General features: G+C 52.0%; 1 protein-coding gene across 10 annotated transcripts in view; it reads right to left on the bottom strand.

The window, feature by feature from the left end:
- The window catches only part of MOB3C (MOB kinase activator 3C), a 75,138-nt gene that overhangs the window by 28,495 nt on the left and 20,211 nt on the right, over positions 1 to 26,432 (bottom strand). For 4 of the 10 annotated variants that reach the window (XM_039486517.1, XM_039486520.1, XM_039486515.1 and 1 more), the window contains exons 2-3: positions 25,919 to 26,428; positions 9,720 to 9,922 (exon numbers count right to left, since the gene is read on the bottom strand). In XM_039486517.1, coding sequence (XP_039342451.1) covers positions 9,720 to 9,922; positions 25,919 to 26,336 — 621 coding nt within the window. In that variant the 5' untranslated portion in view covers positions 26,337 to 26,428. Of the gene's footprint in view, positions 1 to 2,959; positions 3,032 to 8,211; positions 8,265 to 9,719; positions 9,923 to 18,061; positions 18,191 to 19,946; positions 20,573 to 25,918; positions 26,429 to 26,432 lie in introns of those variants that run through there. The other 6 variants (XR_005584126.1, XM_039486522.1, XM_039486519.1 and 3 more) reach the window with 5 other exon arrangements.

Here is a 26,432-nt window from a genome sequence, read left to right as displayed (position 1 = left end):
ACGGCTTCCCGTGAATCAGCTGTTCGCGCGGGAAGCCTGGGAGGGCTAAGAAGCAAGCAGGCTTCCCCGGCCCAGGAAGACGACCCTAAGGTAGGAAACTAGGGGAGCGTGTGCGGCCGGTCCTGGCGCGGCCCGTCCCGCCTCCCGGCCGCGACCCTGCCCGCCTCCCGACTCCCCCGAACCCCTCCCGGCCGCCCGGCCCGGCCGCACCCCCGGCCCTGCCGTGCCCCACCTACCGTCCCGGATCCCTGCCCGACCCTCCTGGCTGCGTCCCCCACCCCAGCGTTCCCGGCGCGACCCTGCCCGGCCCCGGCCCCGGGTCCCCGCCCGACCCTCACCGGCCTCCTGGCGCGTCCCCCGTTCCCGGCCGCGACCCTGCCCGGCCATCCGCCCCGGGTCCCCACCCGACCCTCACCGGCCTCCTGGCGCGTCCCCCGTTCCCGGCCGCGACCATGCCCGGCCACCCGCCCCGGGTCCCCGCCCGACCCTCACCGGCCTCCTGGCTGCATCCCCGCGTCCCGGCCGCGACCCTGCCCGGCCGACCCTCCCTGGCCGCGTTCCCGGCCCCGCGTTCCCGGCCCTGCCCGGCCCCCACCCTCACCGGCTGCGGCGGCCCGCGTCCCGACCCCCTCCCGAACCCCTCCCGGCCGTCCGGCTCGGCCGCACCCCGGCCCTGCCGTGCCCCACCTACCGGGATGCTCGGCACTGGACACGGCCCCCACCTCCAGCCCGGCCTGGCCCGTGGCTCCAGCGCCCCTGCTGTTTTGCCAGGGGCCGGGCCCGCAGCGCGGGTCTGGGCGTGGCGGCGGCCCCGGCTGCCCGGCTCCAGCTCTGGCCGCAGCCCTCCCTGGCTCCACCCGGCCAGCCACCTGGCTCCGGCCGCTGGGCTCCCGCCGCATCCTCCGGCTCCGACCGCGCGACTCCTGTCCCGGCCCAGCCACGTCCAGGCAGGGAGGGGGTGTTGGAGAGAGGGTAGGGGAGTTTGGGGGTGGGGGGGTCAGAGGGCAGGGAACAGGGGGATTGAATGGGGGCAAGGGTCCGGGGGAGCAGTCAGGAAAGAGCAGGGTTGGATGAGGTGGTGGGGGCACTCAGGGACAGAGAGAAGGGGTAGTTGTATGGGGTAGGGGTTCTGGGGGGCCATTGAGAATGAGAGGAGGGGTTGGGTGGGGCGGCAAGGGGCAGTCAGGGGACAGGGAAGGGGGGGATGGGTCAGGGGTCTCGGAGTGTGTGTGTCAAGGAACATGAGGGGTTGGATGGGGCACGACCCCCCCCCGGAGGGGGGGGAAAAGGAGGGAACCCGTTGTTAAAAATTTTGGAGGGAGGAGGGAACCCGTTTTTAAAAATTTGCCAGCTCATCACTGCTTGTGGCACCTTATACACTAACAGACATTTGGGAGCATGAGCTTTCGTGGGTGAACACCCACTTCGTCGGATGCAAGAGTGGCAAAAGTTGTGGTCATTGAGCCATGGCCTCTAGCCCTCTTGTATGGGCCATGCAGAGTGTCCAGAAGGCCCATGTAGCCCTTCAGGGATGGGGACTCCCTCCCAAGGCTGGTAGGCAAGATGGAAATTACAGCTGCAAGCGGCTGCATGGGCAAAGTTAAGGCCTGGTGTAAGCCGGTGCAACCCCAGTGAAGTCAGAAGTCTCGCTTACAGAAGGGATAGAGACAGTGAATGTGTCTTTTCACTTAGCTTTAAGAAGAAAGTATCTAGATACCGGACCCCCTTTCTACTAGGACCCTTCCCCCAACTAAATAGCCCGCACCTCCTGAGCTCAAGTTACATGCATGCATCTCTGCAACAGGTTTGGCATTTCTTAGATGGTGATGAGACTTTCCAGAGGTCACCCAGCAACAGAGCCAGGAATGGATTCAGAGACCTAGGCTCTCTATCCACTGCTCTACGAGTCCACACTGCCGGTTACGTCTGTTGTCTCCAGTTTGCCCATGGGATCCACATCATGGGGGATTCTGGATAGTCTCAGCCTTTACAAACAAATCCAATTTTTTTTATCATCCACGAGGGCTTTGGGGTTTTCGACTTTTGTCTCCCGGATCTCTAAATTGTTCTATCATTCCCCTCCCCCGGCAACACACATCCACACACTCTTTTAAAGCTAAGAAACAAGCTTGAGAGAAGCCACTAATTTGTTACTTCTCAGCAATAAACACCCACTCCGTTCTCTTAGCAAGACTGAGAGGAAAATACTAAAGAACCACAACGGCAACAGACAGAAGCCAAGGAAACACCACAGGTGGGTGATGCTAGTGACCAGTTTGCACTGGGTTTGGTGCTAGTGATTTCACGGCATTGGCTGTAAACAGTAAGCCCGATGGTAAGCTCAGTGTCGTATCTTTGCTCTCGACACAAGAATAATGTGAGAAAAAAAGAGACAGAGTGGGGTTCCAAAGAACTGGGTTTCTTATTTACATAGACTTTATCTATCTATCTATATAGTTGCTACGCTAGGATCTGGCGGCTTCTGCAATAGGAGACAAGGAGGGAACTCCCAAACTGTTTAAAGGGATACCCTCCAATTCCTATACACGACGCTCAGAAACGAAGAAATGGCAAGGGATCATTCAGCATGTTGCCAGAACTGACCTGCCCAAGTTTCAATCAATCTGACTTTTCTCATGTCTTCTTGGGCTTTTTTAAAAAAGGAGATGTTACAGATATTTTTTTCAAAAAGTTTGCTTCAACATTGACTATTTGCAAAAACCCAAAACCTACCTCCCCATAACAACAGGCAAACCAAAACGTTTTCACAAATTCTTCTGATCATACCCTTGACATACAAACCTTTCTTCCATTGGTCAGCAGGATGAATCCAGCCCAGCTCAGCAGTAAGTTGAAGTCATTATCACTTACGAGGCTGTTTGTTGACTTACATGAAATTAGCCTTTCGACGCAGTCCAGTTCCCAAGTGCCCACAACACCACAGTCATGATCTACTACCCTAGAAACGACACGATCCTTCCTACACAATGCTGGCATCTCCTCTGGTGGCATCCATGTCTCTACCAGAAACCTGCAAGTGCAAATGACCGCTGACAAAATTTTGCCCCACAGTTTAGGTCACTTCGGTGTCAAAATACCCAGTTAGTTGGACCAATTAAGTGCTTTGACATTAAGTAGCGTAAACTACAGCTGCAATTATTTGCATCTGCAAAATTCCACTTGCAAAACTGGAGGTTCGATTAAGGCCAGTCTCGCTCTGAATAGTTTGCATGACTTTTCATCCGTACATCAATAGCCTCACCTTTCATTCTCTTAACCTAAATTGCCCAATCTTCCTTTATTTGGTCCCTCGCTTTCCTCTGCCCTCCGGGCTGCATTTTCGCTTCGGCTTTGTGTCACTACCTGGAATTTCTGTAATTCCCATTATGATCCCCACCCCCTCCCCCAAGGAACAGTGTAATGCATCTTGGTGTCAAAAGACACCCATTACACTCAGAATATCCCCACAACAGTGCCTTGCTAAGTCATAACCCAGAGCCAATGTCATGTCTTCATCCCCCCCCCGAGATCGATTCCGCTGCCCCCAAGGAACTTTCTTAAGACCCACATTTTGTTGAGTTTGTGGTCTTGGGTGACTGCAAGACTTATATTGCTTAGCTGTGTGTATGAATCAGGAGGATGAATCCCTCCTATGAACAAATGAAAACCACAGACTTCCATGGGGCCAGATTTTGGCGACTATGCCCCAGGAGGTAGAGAAGTTATTAGACTCTCATTTTTAAGGGCACTCAGTGAGTCAGTGAGGAAATCCACAGGTGTCATTTTTTCACGCATTCTGATCATTTTTTTAAAGGTTCAGAGGTTTTTTGTGGCCTGCCGAGCTGTTTGCTGGTTCGGTGTTTCTCCCTCTCCTCTCCTCCCTCTCTGCTCCTCCCCTCAACCCCCATAAGCAGGCAGCTAAATGGCACTCGCTCTCTCCACATCACTCCACCAGCCAGCCTCTGTGGGGCAGGGAGGCGGGGGCTCAGGCTCCCCACCCCCTGCCCTGCCCCCCCTCCCTCCGCCCCCCTCCCCTCCCCCTCCCTCCCCTCTCTCCTCTCCCTGATGACTGTCCAGCACCACGCGCGCACTTCCCTAGAGGTGACAACGAGATGTCACTCAGACACTGCACACTTACCACAGCACAGATGGACTGCAGTTTAGGAACACAGACTTTTTATGCCTTAATACATAGGCCTAGAGCTCCAGGCCCCTGTAATGCTAATCATCAGCGCGATCTCATTCAGGCGGCTCACATCATAGCAAAGCTCACTCACTGCCGCAGTCCCTGTCCCATTTACCACACCCCCACCCCCCTGAGGCAGGGCTGGAGGATTACCCCCCTGCACAAGGGCACAAGGGTGGGTGACTTGCCAAAGGTGGCACCACACTGTTGTCCCTCACAAAACAAACCCCAAACCCTCCCCAATCTACCTAATCTCCTTTCATCTTGCTGTGGCACTAGGCCTGGCATAAACTAAACTAACACTGAGCAGCTAAATGTCCCTTCTGGCCTTGGGATCTGTGACCTGGGCCAGGGGCAGGGCGAGACTGGAAGCAGGAGGGACTGAGAGGGACAGGAGAGGAAGCAGAGAGGGGAGGAGGAGACCAGGAGACAGACGAGTTGGAGAGGTTCAAAGTCACTAAAGTCCTGTGAAGCTCCCCCCCGCTCTCCCCCCCGCCGCTCCAAATTAGTGCCTACAGATCACTGTGCTGTTCTACAGATCACTGCAGCAACGCACCAAAGCAGACCTGCTGCACAGTAATAAGATAACACTGGATATCTAGTAGGAGGGATCTTGAGGGCTTTAGTGTAGGCTTATGGAGGTAGGGAGCGAGGTAGGAATCCCCTGTCAATCGTGAATGGGCCGTGTTGGGTCATTATTGGGCTTTTGGGGCACAAAACTTCAACACAAAACTTCAACAGCAGCACACTCCCCCACTTGCGCAAACTTCAGGATGCGGTGTGCCATATAGAGCCAATGACACACAGTTGAGTCATTCTGATTTCATCCACTGGAGAGTATTGATGTGTGTTACTATTGCAGAGACTATTGCATTACAGAGAAGGGAGCTCTGGTGGGTGGGGCCTGCAACTGAACTCTGGGCCCCAGGTTCACCCTGGCTGACCTTGCTGCCTGGGTGGGCCTTCAGGACTGCCTGGGGGACCTCACCTCCTGTGCAATGGGGGGGGACTGCCCTGACTCACAGGCATGTGGTGAGAACAAACACATTAGAGATATCAGGCACTGTGATGACAGTGTGGTGCGGTGTGTGTGGAACTAGATAGACCCTCTCCGCTTCATAGCTACAGAAAGTGAACACTGGCGTGGTCGTGTGAGTCACACCAGTGAGTGAGCGGCAGAGCCCAGAATAAAGAGCCATGTCTCCTGACTCCCAGGCCCTGTTATAGCCACTTCACCACCGTGCTTCCACCCGGTAAGAGGAGCAAAAAGGGAGTTTGGCTGAGGGAGCAGGAGCAGGGCAAGAAGGTCTCTGAGGCAGCCACTCTCTGCAGATCTTACATTCCCCAATTCGCCACTTAAAAGGACTGACTGAGTCTACGACCTGAAACAGAGTCAGCAGCTGTCAAGGCTGCACACAAATTGGCCATCCCAGCTGCTTCTACATTGATTTTCAGTGTAACATTCTCCGGCGGGTGAGAAAACGGGCATTAGTCTAACTGCCAATGGGCTCGCACTGGCCTCGCACAAATGGAAGCTGGATTTGGGAAGCAGCAGCCGGCCTGGATTGGAGGAAGGTGTTATAGATGTATATTCCAAATGAACAACAACAACAAATATCTAGAGAGGAGCTTCATGAAAGGGTGCACGAAAGAAATCCCTATCACCATGGCTAGGGGCAAGAATCTGCCCTGTGTTATACGGGTCAGACCACACGACTAATGGTCTCCTGTGTGGAGCAGGGGCACTGTAGACTAGTGGTTAGAGTGGGACCCTGAAAGTTCTGTTCCAGGCCCTGCTACTGACTTGCAGTTTGACCTCAAGCAAGTCACTTAGTCTACCTCTGCCTCAGTTTCCCCCTTCTGAAAAACAAGATAAGTTCATTCATCTTGCTAAAGTGCACTGAGGTCCTTTGCTAAAAGGGGCGATTTAGGTACAAAATATTATTTTCTCATTCTTACAATTCACATCAGGACATGGCCAGCAAACCCCCCCCCCCCCCAAACAAATAAACAAAGACCCGTGACTTATTGAAACGGTGCAAGGATGTTAGCACTGAAACTTCCACTTATTGTGTCTTAAAGGAAAGAGCATTAGGGAGGGGAAGTGGTTTATTATAGCAACAGTTTTTTTCCCTCTCATCCTCTTCAGCTTCCTGGTCTTTAATAGTGTTTGGGGCCAGAGGCAGAAAAGAGCAGCTCCCAGATGAGACAAGCTTAGCACGGCTCCCGCTGTCTCAGCCAGCGGGAGGCTGTTTGGGGGAGCACGGGGGCTCAGCTGCTACCTCCAGCCCATGGGATTCCGGTTGGAGTCTTGGCTGCACTAACAAGCCATATTTTTTACGTGTATAGCAGAGAAAAGCACTTTACAAAAACGACTAGCTAGATCTTACTGAGTGATTTGGCCTTCTACACACCACCCTGGCAAAATGCAGCCATCTCTGGGGCAGACTAGAGCAGTGGCCAGCCAGCACACGGTCCAGGGGAAGGCAGTTTTGGAGAAGGAACCCAGGGCAGATCCCCCTGCTCACAGGAGAAGTACCCTGAGCTATTTATGGACCACACACAAGCAGATGGGACCTTGATTTTCCATCACTTCTGAAAGTGAGTGAATTGCACAGAGGTCCGGGGTGCCTTTGGCAGTCAGCGCCCTCTCACATCTGTGCGTGATGCCACGGCCACTGCCTCAGTTTCTCTCCCCCCACCGTCAGTCATCTGGCCCTGGGCAGGGTGGCTTCCTCTTAGGACTCCAGCTGAGTTGTCTATAGCCTCTCCCCTTGAGGGGCCGTAAAATGTCTGACAGACCAGGAGCCCAGTCCCCCCAGCAAAGAGGCAATAATCCCAGCCCCCATAGACTCCAGACCCCTTGGCTCCAAGAGGTTTTACTATCCCCTTGGCTGGCGGATGGTAGGAGACCCCAGCCAGGCCTGCTCACTCCTCTGGGTTCCAAGGGACCCTGCATTAGGCAGCAGGGACTGGCTCCTCGCAATCCTTTGCTGCTTCCCGGTCCACCGCTCCTGTAACCCTCTTCCAGACTCTCAGTTTCTGATTCTCTTTCTCTAGAGGTCCGACTTCTGGCCGCTCTTCCGCTGAAGGAGCCTCTCCTTAGCCGAGAGATCTGGCCTACCTGTTAACGTCTGCGTGGTCACGGCAGCCTGCGGTCTATGCACCCCATGACCCCAGGACTCACTTTCTCTGACTCAGAAGAAGAATTTGCCTTGCTGGGGTTTGAATCACTGAGTCAGAGTATTTGACCTAAGACTGAGCCATTGCCTTGGTCCCCAGGTGGTCACCCACAGAGCAAGCCCATCTGCTGAGCACGCGAGCTATCAAGGATGGTTGGGTCTGTTGGTGCGTCTCTTAATTGGCATTCAAGAGCCAAGGAAGATGAAGTTACACCAAGGATGAATCCAGCCTGTTCACCTTCAGATGAACACCGGCATCATCGTACCAAGCAGCTCAGTCTCTCGTGGCCTCTGAGGACCCCATCAGTCACCCCTTCTGGCAAATAAGTTATCTGCTTTGAAATCCTTTGAGCATCTTCAGGCTCCCATTCCAGCCACGTGACACTCATGCATTCGACTAGCCGGGAATCAATCCAGCATGAACCACAATGGGATGGAATAGTTATTGAGATGCAGCTCATCAATACTGAACAAGCTCATCATGATTAGTGCCATTAGGAAGAGGAGCTAATCAGGCTGAGGTGCTACTTGCCAGAGCTCCAGGCCATTAGATCAGAATTAGTTCATCTTAAACTATTGATAGGGACGTCACATGAACCTGAGTGGTCTTTGGCCAGCTGAGCTACCATAACCTGAGTCAGAATCACAGTGATGAGGCAGGATAGTTAATTAGGGACATGGAGAGGTTTCTTCCCCACCTCTCCCCAAACTTCCACAGACCTAAATTTTCTGTAACTCCCTTGCATCAGCCATGTGGCACTACAAGGACACTGTGCAGTGCTCAGAGGCAGGAAGAAGACTGATCAGGTCAGGAGATAATGTCTCTCACAGCCGGGCAGTGGGGGAGGACAGTGGAGTTAAAGGCATGGATATAGGCCCTGAGCCTGCAATCAGATCTGCGAAGGAGGAACTCTGTGCTCATGTGGAGCCCTCTCCATTCAAATGACCCTTCACGTCATCACAATTCTCCGCATCCACAAAATCATAGACGTGTCGGGCTGGAAGGGACTCCAAGAGGACATCAAATCTAGCGCCCTGCACTGCGGCAGGACCAAATAAAACTAGACCATTCCTGACAGGTGTTTTTTAAGTACAGGTTGGACAATCTCCAGTGTTGGGGATTCCACCACCTCCCTTGGAAACCTGTTCCAGAGCTTAACTCCCCTTAGAGTTACCAAATTTTTCCTAATATCTCACCTAAATCTCTCTTGCTGCAGATTAAGCCCATTACTTCTTGTCCTACCTTTAGTGGACATAGAAAACAATTGACCTCCTTATATTGGCCCTTAACATATTTGAAGACTTTCATCAGATCCCCCATCAGTCTTCTTTCCACAAGAAGCAACATGCCCAGATTTTTTTTTTTAATGTTTCCTCATAGAGCTCAGGTTTTCTAACCCTTTGATCATTTTGGTTGCTCTCCTGTGGACTCTCTCCAATTTGTCCTCGAGTGTGGCACCCAGAATTGGACACAGTATTCCAGCCGAGGTCTCACCAGTGCTGAGTAGAGCAGGACAATTACCTCCAGCGTCATACATGAAACACGCCTGCTAATATACCCCAGAATGATACATATCAGCCATTTTTTGCAACTGCATCACGCTGTTGATTCATATTCAATTTGTCATCCACTGTAACCCCCAGATCCTTTTCGACAGTACTACTACCTAACCAATTATTCCCCGTTTTGTAGCTGCGGATTGGATTTTTCCTTCATAAGCGCTTTGCACTCATCTTTCTGTCACCATGGCTGGCGTCCAACCAGGTGGGCTGACCTAAGTTATTGTTGTGATTGTGGTAGCATGCAAGGCCCCCAGCCAGGGGTCAGGGCCCTGTTAAACGAGGCGTTGTACAATCAGAGACCCTGTCCCAGGAGGGCTCACAAGCTTGGATATGGACAACAGGTGAATAAACAGACATGCAAGCATGGGTGAGGGCAAGGCAACAGTATGGAGAGGTGTGTTTGCACAGGTTAGGAGCCAGGGCGGTCTCAGTAGCCACATGGTCACCAACCCAATTGATACCAGGAGGTATTTTTTGGGTGCTGTGGTGGAGGCAGGGTTTAAGGAATCACTTAAAAAGAGGATCAGGTGGTGGTTTGGTGAGTTCTTCCTAAGCATAAGGGAAAAAGCATGGAGGTGCTCATGGGAAAAAATGGAGAAGAGGGTGATCAAGGTAGGTACTGCTGGCAGTACATCAATGTGAAAATAATACAATGGAAACGAAGAGCAGGGTTCAATGGCGAAGGGCCATTAAGGTGAGGACAAGGACTTTGTTGGGGGAATAGGCCTCATGCTCTCTCTCTGCAGAGAGGTGAATTTCACCCCCATGTGAAGTAATCAACTTCTTACCAAAGGCTCCAGCTCCCGGTGGTCAATGAGGCTGAACTCTTTGATGAAGTAGTAAAAGTGCTTGTAGCAGGTGTTGACATGGGCCTCGGCGCCCATGCTGATGATACTATCGAAGTGATGGATGTAGACGTGGACGAAGACTCGGAAGAGGCGGGTGAGGATCTTGGTACACACCTGCTGGAAGTTCTTGGGGAAGGGGACCCCTGCAAGGCGGAAGCAAAAGCCATTTTCAGCGTTTAAGCATTTGACAGTTTCCAAACAAGTAACATTTAAAAGGCTTGATACATCATCATCACAGTAACAATATGGAGCAGTCCACCTCACTATTTATTGCAATGATGAGCGTCATTTTACCATTTCCTGGCACTTCTCCCATCCGCTTGCAGTGTCCAACTGTTGTCTCTAATCCAACCCTTAAGCACATTTGTGAGTCTTTACAAGAACAGGGTCTAGTTTTATGCCCTGTGAGAAGCTCCACTGAAGTCACTGGGAAGAACCACAGTGGGTTTTGGATCAGGACCACAGTTAAGAGCTGTTCAAGAAACAGAATATTTCTTTTGTGGGAAGTTTTGAAATGTCTTTTCATTCTGAATCGGAATTAAATGTCAAAAGGAGCCAAAAATTTTGCTATGTGAAAAAAGACCCAAAGAGGGTTTGTAATTGGAAAGATCAACATGGCAAATTACCACATTTTAGACGCAAACAAAAATTTTACAAAATGTCGAGGCGAAATGTTTTGGCTTCGTTTTCAAGTGGCCATTCAAAATGCAGGTCTTTGTTTTGATTCTCCCAACTGGGAAATTTCATCCAATCAACATTTTTCCAGCAGAAAATTCCAATCTTGGCAAAGCCACGTTTTCCAATGGGAACATTTTTCAGTAAAAAAAAAAAAATGCCGCCAACTCCACCCACAGGGCATAAAGTTAAGCACGTGCTTAAGTGCTTGCCGGCTCGGGGTCTTAGACTGTAATTTCTTTAGCCCAGGGGCTGTCTTTTCATGGAAGGTGTGCACAATGCCTAGCACAATGGAGCCTTGAGCCCTGATTGGACTCCATAGGTGCTACTGTAATACAAATAATTATCAGTAACAATAACAACCATCAAAGCTCTTAATAGACATTAGCTAATGAATCCTCCCAAATTCCTATGAGAGGCACGCGTTATTAAAGCTGGCTGCATGCTTTAAAATGACAATAGTTTGTTGTCCAGCCACCTTTTCATCAGGCTGTCCAGCCACTGACTTCAGCAGGCTCTGGATCAAGCCCTTGATTTGATCAAGTAAAAGCCCTAAATATTTGAGATAAGCAGCTCACCTGGAGGCAGAGCTGCTGTTCCCGCATACAGAGGGAAGACAGAACATCATGGCCCCGGCGGACTAAGATCAGGCTGGAAAACAATGAAGCAGCAGCCAGCAACGCTCCCCTTAATAAAGAGGCTCCATCACGGTCAGTGATGTTTAACGAGTGTGTGTTTGCGGCATTACCACTGGGAAATACCCTCTGCTCTCCAGGGGGCCTTCAGAGATGCATGGTGTTCATAACACTACCAAGGACTCAGCAAGGGGCTGTTGTGAAGGAAGCAGCGAACGCTGCAGCTTTGTGTTTGTGACCTAGTGTTGGTTACGCATCCTGCTTCCCTGATCCCTTTTCCGACCAAAACAAGAAGCAAGGAAGAAACTTGATCCAACTGGCCAGTTTTAGTTTATGCTGCAAACCACCAGTGGGGCGCTGCTTATAAAATCGGAGCACATGGTAAAAGCAGGTTGCGGGGCTGGGGTGGGAAATAAACTCTGTTTCCCAGAGCTAGTATTGTCAGAGGACTAGAGTCTTTGCTCTGGCTGAGTTTACACTTGGGGCAGGACCCAGGGGAGTGGGAAGGTAGCTTTACACCACTCTGGGTTCCGGGGCTGGCCAGGAACCAGTCCAGACTTATGAGTGCCTTAGAGCAGCCTCGGGGCTGCTCTAACTTACATCTGGCTGCCAACAGCTCTGCACATTCCAGCAGCTGGGTACCACTGGGGTGTAAAGACAATCTGGCCGCACCCCTTTCTCCATGAGAATACCCAATGCACCTGGGCAAGGGAGGTGCCACCCAGCTACATCACCGAAGAATTCTCTCTGGGCAAGGGGCAATTTAGAGGGCAGATTCTCAAGTGCTTTGTGACACCAAGCCAGCGATCGGTAGGGAATGGAAGTTCCCTGTTCAGACAAGGAGATGGAGGAGTCCACTACTGAGAACGCAGAGACGCTGTCTTCCCAGCCAGAGTCACCTCCTGTGGGCTCACTCCCAACCTTCTCTTTAAAAGATCAACAATCACATGGCCAAGAATTGATATTGCTCTGCCATCGCTTTCTACAAGACTGTTCTTCCGCTGATCACTACGCCTGTGTTAGTTCCGTGGAGCTCAATGCCCAGCCCTCTGGAGGGATGAACGCCCAACGAGACAAAAACGGGGGGAAAAAATGTTTGCATGAACTCCCATGCACCAAATTCATCAGCTCCAGTTACCACAGCCCAAGACTGATAGGCTATTCCACATTTCTGCCACATGGTGTCACAGTGTTATGATTCCCCATGAACACACACACAAGCCCACACATGCCCATGTGGCACTGGAGTGGGTATTGCCTTTGATTTGGAGTGTGCGGGGGACGTTGACAGGCAGCTGGGGTGAATAAGGCAGAAAGGTTTCCAAGTGATCAGACACGGTGACATCAGGCAGTTCGGACAAACCGGATTTGGCAGAGACCCCTGAGCACGGGCTTGACGTTCAGCTAACTGAACGTGAATCTCCACATCACGCTCTCCTCTGACATGTCAGTATGTTGTCCGTTCTCATCCACCGCTACATCCCATCACACGGCTGCATAAGCTGCCACATCAGCCTTTATAAGATCTGAAGAACGATACCCCGTCCTAGGGAGAGGGCTCATCATCATAATACAAAATTTGCTATCCCAGCCCATCGAGTCCAGATTCCTGCTGCCACCCTGCTTTGGATGAAAGGGAAAATAAGCACAACACACCAGTGAATGGGAGGTAGTAATTCCTTCCTGACCCCCCAAGATGGCCAGGAAATGACCTGAAGCATAGATATGTCATTCTAGAATCTTAGCTTCGCCCGGCAATTGCACCAGATACAGGAGAAAGTATATCCCCATCATGCTCAGAAGCAAGTCTTAACACAGACCGTGCCAAAGTATTTAAAAAGAAAGAGGCACTCTGTCTGTTTGTGGTACGCAGGACCTACTCAGCATGGTGGCCTGCAAGATGATTAAAAAGCCTTCCTCTGGACAGGAAGTGGGGTGGAAATCTGATAAGCTTCCACCCCTCTCTCTTTATGTGCTGCTGTGAATTTTCAAAGCCCTGAAGGCTTCTTAGCACCCTGCTGCTCCTACCCGCAGCTCAGCATCGGAAAGCAGCAAGTTCCAAAGCAACAGGGGCCAACCTCGCCTCTTTTCTCCCACCAGCAAGGAGCTGGGGACACTCAGCTTCCCCTTGCCCTGAATCTAAATTGGATGGATGTTCTTTCGGATACCGAGCCAGTGCCCCGGCAGCCACTGCACCCCGGTGAGACCAAAACACCAACACCAGGCATGTTCCACGTTGAGCCACATCTCCTCTAACCCTTATGGAGCTGCATAAATAACTCACCTGTCTGCTCCTCGAGCCATCCCATCTCAGCTCTTAACCGAGCTGCTCCCTAGAATGATGGAGCGTCGTTTGCCACGGGGGCAGGGACATCTGGAGCTAAATGAGCCTCCCTCTCTCCCCATCCTCATTAGAAGAAAGAGGAGCCTTCCTGGTAGAAGACAAGGGGACGATTTCTCGAGCCAGAGGCATACAGGGCCATTCAGCTATAACGAATCTGGTGTCAGACAGGCTTGCGTGATGCTTAACAGGCTTTCCCTTCAGCTGATCTTCGCTGCACGGATAAAATTGCCTCACTGACGGCTCATTAGCCATCGCTGAGACATTAAACTCCTTCCCCAGCCCCAATCAGACCCTTCTGAAAAGAGCTAACCTGGCTTCCAGAGATTCCCAGCAGCACCGACCCTGCCCTTCCAGACACTCAGCTTTAAATCACGACTGAGGACGTGGAGTGGGGGAATGAGGTTGGCTGTCAATGCGGAACGGGGTTGCTTATTGGAGAGGCATCACGTTATGGAGCAGAGCGGTAATGGGCCCCCTCTTAACTCGCCCAGTGAGGCCCCGATCTTGGTTGTGACCTCTAGGTGCAAATGTAAATAACAACAATCCATTATTATAATTCCAGTCACAAAAACGGTGACTAATTCTAAAATCCAGGCCTGCTGCTTTTGTCACTGTGTTAACCAGAGTCCTGATACAGAACAAAACCTTCTGAACGGTTGCCCTATCACAGTTAAAATGACACACGATGGTGCTGCCATAATCCTACGTGATAGGATTTGTTTTGACTAGAGTGAGCAACTCAGGGCTACTCTACCCAAGAAAATGAATCCAAATGAACTTTTAAAAGGGATTTGTTAAACCACAATAAATCCCTGTGTGGACACTGATACAGAATGAAGGTGGCCTTAATTTAATTCGCTTTGGAGGACAAGCCCTCAGATATAGTGACTTTGATTCCCAAACACTTTCCAAACTTCACGACATAACTGGACAATCTACACTAGAAGAATCATGTTCCCCTCTACAGAAATGCAGCCATATCTGAGGTGGAGCTTAGCAACGGCTTAGCAGCACTCAGGAACACTACAACAACAAGTGAGGCCACGGAGTGAAGAGAACTGTATCCATCAGAAACCCTGGGAAGGATACAAGTACTCAGAATTTAATTACCTTAATTGATATTTGGCCAGGACCCTGGTGTTAGGAGCGACTTGCAGCCATACAATGGTTTAGCACCTTAATTTTAACTTTACTGGGACGTTTTACTTGAAACCTCCCTAGGGTTGTGCTTTAAACGCTCAAGGAGATATGTTTGCCACACACTGCACTGATTGCTTCAAAACACAGAAACCATGTGGGACAATGTGAGGAAAGACATTAAAATGAGAGAAATCCAAACGCATACACAATTATGGAAACAGAATTCTAAGCACTCTTTGTATCTTCCCTGCCAGGAGTCTGCCTATGTACCACTAGTGCCAGCTAACTGCATTCTTTCATTACTAATCAGTCCCATGAAATTGTAGAAAGGACTAATTCACGTCAACAGTATTAATACAATGAATTATTATTAATTAATTATTATGATTATTAAATCCCGTTTTGGCAGCTTATTGTTAACAGAACGGCCCCTTCCTCTTTAAGTCTTTTATTTTTAAAAACCACTTAAAATTAATGGCAGGACAGCAGCTGCAAACTATACATGGTGTTAATTTTGGAAGGAGATGGGAAAAGACAAAAAAAAACAACCCTCCTTGTTTTCTCAGCTGGCTGGTTTTACAATCGCATCACGCTGCATCCAAATGGGTTTTTTTCCCCTTTATTATTGGGAAAGTATCCAATAGTTTTGTTTTGTTACTTGTGTTCTTTGGGAAAGGGCATGGAAGGCCCAGATTGTGTTTAGAAAGAAAGACCTTCACATAGTTGCTTAACTATGAACAAAGCTTGTTAGTTTCACCGACAGAATTTAAAAGGGTGCTCAGCGCTCTTTTACAAGCTTCAGGCCTGATCGACGCAGGTTTTGTGCTGGTGTCACTATGTCGGTTAAGGGTCTGATTTTCTATGGATACAGTTGGATCAGTACAACCCCTAGTCTGGCCGCAGTTAGACCAATGTAAAGGTCCTGCTACCAGCATAGCTTATTCCTCTTCCCATAAAGGAACAAGTCATTCCAGCATGAGGCTCTTTATACTGGTATAACCGCCTCCACATTAGGGTAGTTGTACAGCTGTAACGATATTGGCATAGTACATCAGTACAAGGTGTGTGTGTGTAGCCAAGTCTTGGCCTTAGTAATCCAAGCTTCTACATAACATAATTCTGTGAGGCCTACAAACACCCCCCACCCCCGTCCCGATTTGTCACATTTGCTGTCTGGTCACCCTAAGGCAGCTGGCATGCGGATACCCCGGCCCCTACTGTCTCATTGTTCCTGCCTGTCTGCATCCCTCTGTTGCCTCTTGTCTTAGTCTTGGATTATAAACTCTTTTGCAGGGGAGGGGAGTGTGTCTTTTTGTTCAGTTTGTACAGGCCCTAGCACAATTGGATCCTGTTCCATGAACTGTGCTCATAGGTGCTACCACAATGCAAACGATACTAATTCCTGTGTGTGAATGTCTCACAGCACTGTGTGACAGTAACCATCTCTGGGACAGGAAGCCATCCGTGAGCGGGCACAGCAGATCAGCCAGGCCTCAGTCTAGCAACGCCCCAGCCTTGCTCAGCATTCCCCTCAGGCCCACAGAAAAGCTCCTCCGCTGGGATAAGATATGAGCTGAGCAGTGGGCGGTAAAGTCCTTCCCGGCTACCAGAGGCACAAGGCCTCCTCACGGAAGATAACAGAAGGGTCACATGCGCTGATCACCACCCCTCAGCAGCCTCGCTCCTTTGACACTGCTGCTGAGGGGCAAACCCTGCCTGTGGTTCTGCAGCCCCTGAGGGCACCCCGGCAGCAGGAGGGGGGTGGGGCCCCTGGCCAAGTGGATCTGAGCTCCGGCGGGTGATCCCCCCCCCCACATGCAGGGGACCCACTGCTATGTGGCTTTTCCTCTCTGCCCCTCACCAAGTGGCCGGTGGAGGTAGCGGCTGTGGAGCTGCTCCCCTGACTTGGTGGGGGGGGGGGGAAGGCTATTTCCCTGATTCATCCTACACATTTGCCCCACTCAATCAGTATAGCCCCTGGTCAGCCCTGAGATGTCCCCGTGTCCCCTCAGGGACTCCAATCAGTGTGGTTCCTGCATCCCCCATTGCAGAGCCACCCCTCCCAGCATGGTGGCACCAACCATTCTGCATTCTCTTTAGGTGGAAGTGCTGGCCCAGGGCACACCTGCTGGTCAACCCACGGCAAGGTGCCCCCTCGTCAAGATCTTGCTCATGGTTGGGAAGCTTGGCCTGACGGGAGTTGCCCCTTAGTGCTCAGAGGGCTGGGCTGTAACGGTACCATCCCGTCCCGCGCACGGGGCGGTGCTGCAGAGAAATGAAGGAGTTGGGAGCCCAAGTCACGATTCCTCACCTGCTCCCCCTCGCTCTGGAGTAGCGCATCCCCCTGCCATGCACCCCATCAGTTAAATTGGTCAGGGACTAAGGACGAGCGGTGGAGCTCAGGCCTTTCACAATCCATGCCCCCCCCCACCCCACCCACACCCACACCCAGCAGTCACCCACAGGGAGCTGTATCAGATACATAACTCCTGCTCTCCGCTCTCCAGGCTGGAGTCTCACTCTCAGCAGGGCCGAGGAAGGGGAAGAGACCTTAGTTCCCTACCTGGGCACGGCAGGGCTGTGACAGTCGAACCCACCGTAACTGCACCCGCAAATCCAGGGCCAGATTCGGCTACGCACACGGACGCTGAACAGACCCTTTCCTCCATGGGAGCCAGTGGGACGGCTCAGAGATCGAGGGCCTAAGGGTAGCAAAATCTGGCCCTTTGGAAGTCTGGGGCTGCCATACAGACTCAGAGTCTGAGCTCCCCAGCGACCCGTCCTAGCTGCTAACATGAACAGCCAGATCCTGCACTAGTGTATATCCGCACAGCTCCACTCAAACCAAAGCAGCTCTGCAGATGGACATCAGCTGAGTACCCGGCCCTAAAAACCAAATGAGTCAATGAAACCTTGAGCCAACCCTCCGGGCTAATTTCCATCTGCTTTCCCCAAGCCAGGAGGAACAATTTTCCACCCCCAGCTGCACAGAGTGCGTTGCTTTGTGGAGCAGCAAATCTCTTTCCTGCCTGTCACTACAGCTGCCTGACTAGCCCTGCTGAACTGCGCCCTGCCTCGGCGTTTGTGATTTTTGGAGGACTTGGACAGCAGAGGAGAACCGCAAACAACATTTCTGAGAAAAGCTCCATTTGTCAGCGGTCGGTCAGCCCTTGCCAGAGAGCAGGAGAGATTACGCACCCGTGGGGAGTTCCACTGCACATGGCAATATCACGCGGGGAGGGGAAGCATGCAGGACCAACATGAGAGAGAATGAGACACCAGCACCCACCTCCTCTAGTCAGTATCCGCCTCAGCTCAGAGCGTTGCCTGAGCGAGTAGAATCCATAAGGATGGAGCCCCATGAGAATAACGCTGCCACGGGAATCATACGACATGTCAAATCTTCGTGGGACTCCACTGTTCAGCTGCCCAGGCGCTGAGTCCAAAGAGGAATTTCTGGAGTGGGGCTTAATTCTCTGTAGCCAGTGATTCACGGGATGAGTTTTGCCCTTCTGTCTGCATGTGATTTACCCTCAAACAGAGGCGGCTCTACTCCTTCGTTGTCCTGAATCGCAGGAACATTTTACAGTCCGGGGGCCGTTTGCAAACTAGTCACTCTGTGTGTTAAGAAGCAAGAAGAAGAATTGGGGAGGGCGGGGGGAAGTGCACCCAGCTCTGGGAAGGTGAGTGGAGAATGGGGGACCCTGCTGTTGGGGAATGGTGGGAACCCCTGGTATGCAGGGAGGGAGGAAGGTAGGCCCACACAGCCCCTCTCAATGGAGGGAAGAGGATAATAAGGGTTCACGCAGCGCCCCTGCTGGGAAAGGGAATGGACAGCATGGGGTGTGCACACAGCCGCTGGTATGGGGGTGGGGGGGAGAATGGGGGACATTGCAAGGAGAGGGGGTGGCCACAGGGAGCCTGTGGAGGGGGCAGAAATGGAGGGATGCAAAGAGCCCCGGGCTGTGCGACGAGCTCAGCCTACACAAACGACAAGGGATACAACCCCTAGTTACTTTAACCAGGAGACGGCGAAGAGGTGACGATCACGGTCTCCAGGCACCTCCCCAGGGAACAGGCCGCCGATAACAGACAGCTCATTAACGCAGCAGGGGAAAACCCGGTAACCAGACCCACTGGTGGAGAGCGGCCGCCAGACGAATTCAGACTAGGAATCGGGTGCAAATATTTAAGCGTGAGGGGAATTAACCATTGTAACAGCTCACGTCGGGCTGTGATGGGTTCTCCCTCACTTGACGTCTTCAAGCCCAAACTGGTTTCTTTCTGGACGCTCCGCTATAGCTGTCAGGCCCCAGGGGTCTCAACTCCCAACAGGGACCCGGATTTCATCACACTCCAATCCTCCACTGGCGGCTCAGTCAGCAGCTGGGACGGGGCCCATGAAGCCCAACCAGGGCACAAGCCCCACCCCTCTGCTCTGATTGGACAAGCTCCTGATTGGGCTGCAGCCCCTATTTAAGCCAGAGGAGGAACGAGGAGGTTGTCTGTCCAGTTCAGTCTGCCATGAACCACTGGTCTGCTGGTCCTGCCTTCTGATCCTGACCTCCCGGTGTCTGGAGTCTTGGTAACTGACTCATGATCCCTGCCCTCTGGTTCCTCTCTGGTGTTCCAAGCAGGCCTGATTTCTGGTAGTTGGCTCCTAGACCCTCGGGCCGCTCCTAATGCTAACCCTAAAGCCAATCCACTGGCCCCGATAGGCTCCAACAGAAGCGATGGGCTTGATGCAGGCATTTTTGCAGATTTTATGGCCTGTGTGATAGAGGAGGTCAGGCTAGATGATCGTAATTGTCCCTCCTGGCTTTAACATCTCTGAATTCTGCAGATTCCCCCTGCCCCAATTTTTGGCAAGCTCAAAATAGTCTCAGCCTTCCCTCCACACCCCCTTGATCCATTCCCAGTGTATCCCTCAGCCCTACAAGGTCTGGTTCTTTGCAGAACACATTGAGCATCTTCTTTTGTTTATGTGCTTTCATTCCCTCGACTGGCTCCACGGCCCCGGCCTTGTCACTCTCACCCAAACTCCTTCTATTGTTGAGTTCATAAAAAGGAAGAGCCCTCATAAGAAACAAATAAATGTGGCATTTCCCTTTCGCCCAGGCAGCTCCATCTTCTGAAATGCCAAAGCTACAAAGTGATTAACCTCAGCTCGTCAGAGTAATTAACTGGGGAAGTATTGACAATGGCATGCGACTGTGAAAGGCTCCATCCTTTCAGCGTATGTCTCCTCTGCAATTAGACACCTGCAGCTGGCCCGTGCCAGCTGACTCAGGCTTGCGGGGCTTGAGCTAAGGGGCTGTTTAAGTCCAGTGTTTGTTTTTTTTTACTCCATCGTCTGTTGCTGGTCTTCCTGGGGCTGCTGAATACAGCCGTTTGGCCTTTTGGGCAGCACTTCCCAACTGCACGTTGGGGATTAGCTCTCTCTCCGAACATGCTCCCCTGCACTCAGGAAAGGAGACGTCTTCACACTTGTCCCAGCACTGATTGATACAGTCTCGGCACAGTTTGTAATTAGCGGGTCTGTAAAGTAATCCCGACAGATCGAGCAAATAAATTCATCCAGGAGCCGTTTCACAGTTTCGGGCTCAACAGCAGCCATGGCTGCTCCAGCAGAGACAAATGTTTTGCAGGCATCACAGTAAGTCCAGTGTTGTCCCACCTCGCAGGGCTCAATGGATACGGACCCATATTCTCTTACTCTCAGCCAGAAAGAACGTCCACAAACCACCACAGCCAGTTCCTCGTCTCCGTTTGTGAGGCTCCGGAGAGGGGTTCTGAACGTGAGAACATTGTGTCTGTTCCTGGAGGTCTGTCAATAACTCTCTCTGAACCCCAGCGGGTTTCTGCAGAATGGCATATGCTTCTGCGGCACTGACTAGGACACGGTGGTGCAGGTGGAAAATAGCTGGCAACTGGACCACTGAAAAAACCCAGGAACGGCCCAGTACAGAGTGGTTCTGGGCTGACTGTCACAGGAAAAGCTTTTGGGAAGCAAAAAAATAAGTGGTCAGAGAAGCTGGTTGAGAAAACCCTAATGAAACGTATCATCGGAATTGGCCAATTCATGTAGATGGAACTGTTTTGCAGAGATAAGTTGATGAAGCTATGGTGGAACATAGACAGGGCTGCTACAGAGCCCCATCTGCCAGGCAGGATCCTGTCGGATGACCCACCTGGCTCCTCGGTAGCCCGCCTGGCAGACTGATGGAGCTAAGACCCCAGGAGCCTGGCTGCTCAGGTTCATTGCTCCCACTATGTTTCCAGCATCTGTGGCTGCAGGGGGGCAGCCAGGTGGGCTTCCCCAGGGTTGGGGACCCCAGGACTTTGCCTTGCCACTGAGAATTTTGATGTTTTTGACTTTCATTCTGAATCAGAACAAAACCGAATTTTTAAAACTACCAAGATCGCCCACAAAACTAGATGACCAGCTTTAACCTGCCTTGCAACAGACCCGCTCTGGCCCAACGCCCTTCTGCACTCCCAAAATAAAATACAAGAACCTGAAACTGTAAGTCACCCGGCAACCCTACCACCAAGCAGAGTTTTAGCCCCACGAAGAGAGATGTGCCAGAGACGGCCTGTAGTCCATTAGAGACTTCGCTGCTGCTACCGAACTCACGCAGAAGCCACGCAGATGACGAACAAAAGCTAGCTAGATATTTTGTGATAAAGGAAGAGCTGGAGAGCCCAGCTGAAGGTTTGCGATAATGGGAGCTGAAAGTTAGGCTCCTAAATCCACATTTAGGCATCTAAATAAACAGCCTGATTGTTCGAAAGGCCAAGCACCCAGGGCCGGAAGGCACTGCTGGCTGATCAGCACTTCTGAACGTCAGGTTACCTATTGATGCCAGAGCCTGTGATGGCAGCAGTCAGGTCTAGCGGCTGGAGTAGAAGTCAGTCGCCAGGGTAAGGAGACCAGGCTCAGAGCTGGGTTAGCTGGAGTAAAGCAAGGCTGGATCCAGAGCGGGATGAGGCTGAGAACAAGCAGGCCTGGTACTAGGACCACAGGGGGTGAATGCTTCCAGCAGCCGTTAGCCTAATGCTGCCGCTGGGCTTAAGACGATGCCCGTTGGCAAGGGCGGCAGGTATCAAAGGTCGGAGCAGGCTAAGCCTCCTCTAACCCAGGCTGTGGCCCTACCCATGCGCCGCCCTGAGGCCCTGCCCCCCACTCCGCCCCAGAGCAGCGAGGACTCAGCTCTGGCCAGGGGCCTGGAGCTTGGCGGGGGCCAGGGGTGGCTTGGGCGGGCCAGTGGCGCGGGGCTCAGGCAGCTGCTCCAGCCCGCCAGCAGCTTGGGGGTTGTGCTGCTGCTCGGGCCAGCTGATGGCCTCGCTGACGGTAGGGTCACCAACCCTCCTGGTTTCGCCGTGAGTCTCCCGGAATCGGGCTCTATCTCCCAGAGGCCACTGAAGCCAAACCAGGAGATTTTACGCCGCTAACAGTCCGGCGGTGCAGCGGGGCTAAGGCAGGCTCCCTGCCTGCTCTGGCCCTGCACCACTCATGGGACATCCCTGCAGCCTCTGCAGGGGAGGGCAGTGGTCTATGCGTGCTGCTCACGCCCCGAGCACCGACTCCGCAGCTCCCATTGGCCGGGAACTGTGACCAATGGGAGCTGCAGGGGCGGGGCCTACAGGCAGGGGCAGCGTGCGGAGCCCTGTGGCCCTCCTCCCAGGGGCCTCAGGGACGTGCTGGCTGCTTCCGGGAGCAGCGCGCGGAGCACCCTGGCCCCCCTTACCTTGAGTAGCTCCTCGGACAGTAGCACAGTGGGGCTAAGGCCAGCTCCATCCCCACAGCTCCCATTGGCCGCAGTTCCCGGCCAATGGGAGCTGCGGAGTCAGCATTTGGGGAGCGCACAGGGCAGGGATGTGTCAGCCACTTCTGGGAGCAGTGCAGGGTCAGGGCAGGCAGGGAGCCTGCCTTAGCCCCACTGCACCGCTGACCGGGAGCTGCCCGGGGTAAGCCTACCTGGCTGGCCCCTGCACCCCTCACCTCCTCCTGCACCCCAACCCCCTCTCCCAGCCCTAAGCCCCCTCCAGTACCCAAACTCCCTCCCAGAGCTTGCACCCTGCACTCTCTCCTGCACCCCAGCACCCTGCCCCAGGCTCAGCCCAGAACCCCCTCCCACACTCCGAACCCCTCGGCCCCAGCCCAGTATAGGCCAATGGAGATTCTCCTTTCACGCAGGGGGCTGTACTGGGCGAGCAGGAGACCCTCAGTTCTCTCTCTGCTACCCTCACTTTACCCCCTTGGCAACAGTAGCATTGTCCAAGCGCCAGAGAGCTCAGCAATCCCAAACAGCAGTCGAGAGGTTCAAGCTGCGAGGGCTTTTATCCCCTCATTCAGGGAAGCAGCAGCTGCCTCCAGAACATCCAAACAGCAGCCAGGGGCATCTAGACGAGCATTTTTAGCTCGAGGGAAGAGATCAGCTGTTCCCTCTGACCCAGAACTCTCTCTATTTAAAGTGTTGATCAATCCCAGGTTAGGCCGAATCACATGTAGCTCGGTTGTGTGTGAATATGAGGCGGTGCTGTGATTCAACAATGAATGCAAGCTAGTCCTCCAGTGCTATCCCACAATCCTCCAGAATCTTCTCAAAAGGTAGCCCATCTTATCCTCTGCCTAGCCTCTGCAGCCAAACAGTGATCCTGGCTGGGAGCCACCTGCCAGTTAATATTGTCCTGCACCATCACTTCACAGAATATCACGATTAGAAGGGACCTCTGGAGGTCATCTAGTCCAACCCCCTGCTCAAAGCAGGGCCAATCCCCCCTAAAAAATCATCCCCAGCAGGACTTTGTATGCCGCCTTAAAAAAACCCTAAGGAAGGAGATTCCACCACCTCCCTAGGTAACCCATTCCAGTGCTTCACCACCCTCCTAGTGAAATAGTGTTTCCTAATATCCAACCTAGCCCTCCCACCCTGCAACTTGAGACCATTGCTCCTTGTTCTGTCATCTGCCACCACTGAGATCAGTCTAGATCCATCCTCTTTGGAACCCCCTTTCAGGAAGTTGAAAGCAGCTATCAAATCCCGCTTCATTCTTCTCTTCTGCAGACTAAACAATCCCAGTTCCCTCAGCCTCTCCTCGTAAGTCATGTGCTCCAGCCCCCTACTCATTTTTGTTGCCCTCCACTGGACCCTTTCCATTTTTTCCACATCCTTCTTGTAGTGTCAGTTTGGGCCTTTCCTTCCATAATCCTCCAGGTGGCAAACAAGTTCCCCCAGCATGCTCTGTGACATTGCACCCAGCACGCCAGAGTTTGCAGCAGTGCTGAGAATCATTGGATGCATGCTCAGAAACCAAAGTGCCCAACACATGGGAGTGCAAGGCCAGCTGAGAGGCACAGCCACTGTCCACGCATATGCATTGAGCCTGGATGCACCGCCTTGCATTAGCGTGCATTGCGTTAAGTTACCAAGACAGGCTCCATCAATTTAAGCATCTGCCAGTCGTGCCCCTGAAGTGTGGAACAGTCTCCCAAATGAAGAAATGGAAGCCCCATCAGTTAAGTCATTGGGAATCGGACTGGAGAATATGAGGATGTCACTGGAGCCGTGCCACTCGACACCAGCTGAGGATTTCGTTCAATAAACCCGCACTGGTCTTTTCCATCCCAGATTCCTATGGCTTTCCCACCAAGGTAACTAAAATAGGAACCCTCAACTGCAGTGACTGGATTCAGATTCACAAGCCCATGACCCTCTGGAAAGCAGTAATGGTGAGGAAGACGCGCCAAGGGCTGTGTTTCACTGGAAGGCTGATCACTATGTCTTAAGATTCTTAAAGCTTCCCTTTGGAGGAGGAGGAGGAAACAAAAAATTAAAAATAAAAATCAAGCGTTGCTCACTTCATCGGAAAAGGAACCGCTTCCAAGAGCGCCATGTGGGCTTGGCAGCTGGGTTCAATACAGCTGAACCACGGAGAGGACCGACTGCTATCTAGGGGGAAGTTTATTTATGGAATCCGGGTGCTCCATGAAGACGCTGAAAAGAGCAAGAGCCATCTGTATGGAAACAGGATTGCTGGTATGTGTCCATCAGACCAAATAATGAATCGCTGATACTGATCAGCAAACCCAGTAAACTCCAATCCCCGATCTCCCCAAAGAAGGCAGATGAACCTAATTAACATGTGTGATATTAACACCATAGTTACCCACAGGGGTAACGAGGATTAAATCTGCAGGATGGGCAATAAAGAGGGTTAGCTCACAAACATTTTCCCTCTGGAAACTGGGTTAGGTTATAAGAATAACTGTTTGTGGTGGGCCACTTCCTAGTGGAGATTTGTCCTCATTGAAAAAGCCACATGTCCTTGTAGGCCACAGGTAACCTAGGAGTGGAACAGCAGGGAATGTCATAGGTCAGGGGTGGAGTGCATCGTCACAGCTACGTACAGGAAGCTTGAGTAGCACCACTCCCCACACCCTGCTTGGCTTTAACGAGTGCTAAGAGTCCCCCACGTCCACAAAAGCACCAAATGTAGGGGGGAAAAGGATTCAACACACAGAGTTCCTAGTGTCACTTCATTAAGCTGGTTGCAGGACAGAGCTGGCATATTTTCCTTTGCCTTTCCAATGAATGTTAAAAAGAAGATGCAAAACTTCTTTAACAGAGAAAGTAATTATCCATGGACACATCCATGGTGATGTGCTAGATTCTCCATCCCCTGGAGTCTTTACAGCATGACAGGGTGATTAGCTAAAAGATATGCTGTGTTTCAAGACTGAGCCTGATAAGTTTATGGAGGGGAGGGTATGAGGAGGTTGCCTACAAGGGCATATAGTCGATCTGTGACTGCTAGCAGCCGATATCTCCAATGGCCGATGATGGGACACAAGAGGGGGAGAATTCTTTCCCAGGTATCTCACTAGTGAGTCTTGCCCACATGCTCAGGGTCTAACTGATTGCCAAATTTGGGACCAGGAAGGAATTTCCTCCCAGCTCTGATTGGAAGAGACTCTAGGGGGCTTTCGCCTCTCTCTGCAGCATGGGGCATGGGTCACTTTCAGGTTTAAACTAGTGTAAATGGTGGATTCTCTGTAACTTGAAGTCTTTAAATCATGATTTGAGGAGTTCAGTAACTCAGCCAGAGGCTAGGGGTCTATTACAGGAGTGGGTGGTTGAGGTTTTGTGGCCTGCAATGTGCAGGTCAGACTAGATGATCATGATGGTCCCTTCTGGCCTTAGAGTCTATGAGTAACCACAAGCCATTGGGGCCGGATGTGGGAATCCCTGGGTGAAGTTCTATGGCCTGTGTTATGCAGGAGGCCAGATGAGATGATCACAATAGTTGTTATCTGAATGCAAGAACTACAGCCCACTTACCAATCCTGGTAGGAAAGATGTCTTCATTGTTAATGAGCATCTCGATCCATTCCATTAGCATACACATGTACTGGGGTGCCGACAGCTTGGTCGGCCTCTTGTACTTGTGATCATCCTGCCACCTGTATTCGTATTTGAGCCCACCGGACATGATGGGGCAGCTCTTCTCGGTGCAGAACTCCGACATCGTCCCATAGATAAGGTTTATCCTGTTGAAGAAGTCAACCACGTGCACCGCTATCCAGTCATTGATATTCTCCCCAGGTGGCAACTGGACCACAGTCTTCAGATCCAGCCCAGATTTGAGAGAGGCCTGGGCTTTCTTGTACAGCTCAAACCGCTGGGTGCCGGGCTCGAATTTCTTACGGGGGCGAAAGGTTTTGTCTTTGTTGAAAACTTGGCTGAGGCACAAAGCCATTCTGGGCTGGGGCAGCCAGGTTTAAAGGGGGCAGTGGTGCGTCCCAAGGCAGATTCCTAGCCTGAGAGCTTCAGGGTGGACATCGTGGGTTTCTGA

The sequence above is a fragment of the Mauremys reevesii genome, linkage group 8 (assembly GCF_016161935.1).
Source record: "Mauremys reevesii isolate NIE-2019 linkage group 8, ASM1616193v1, whole genome shotgun sequence".
Lineage (NCBI taxonomy): Eukaryota > Metazoa > Chordata > Testudines > Geoemydidae > Mauremys > Mauremys reevesii.
This window is presented reverse-complemented; position numbering and strand designations above follow the sequence as displayed.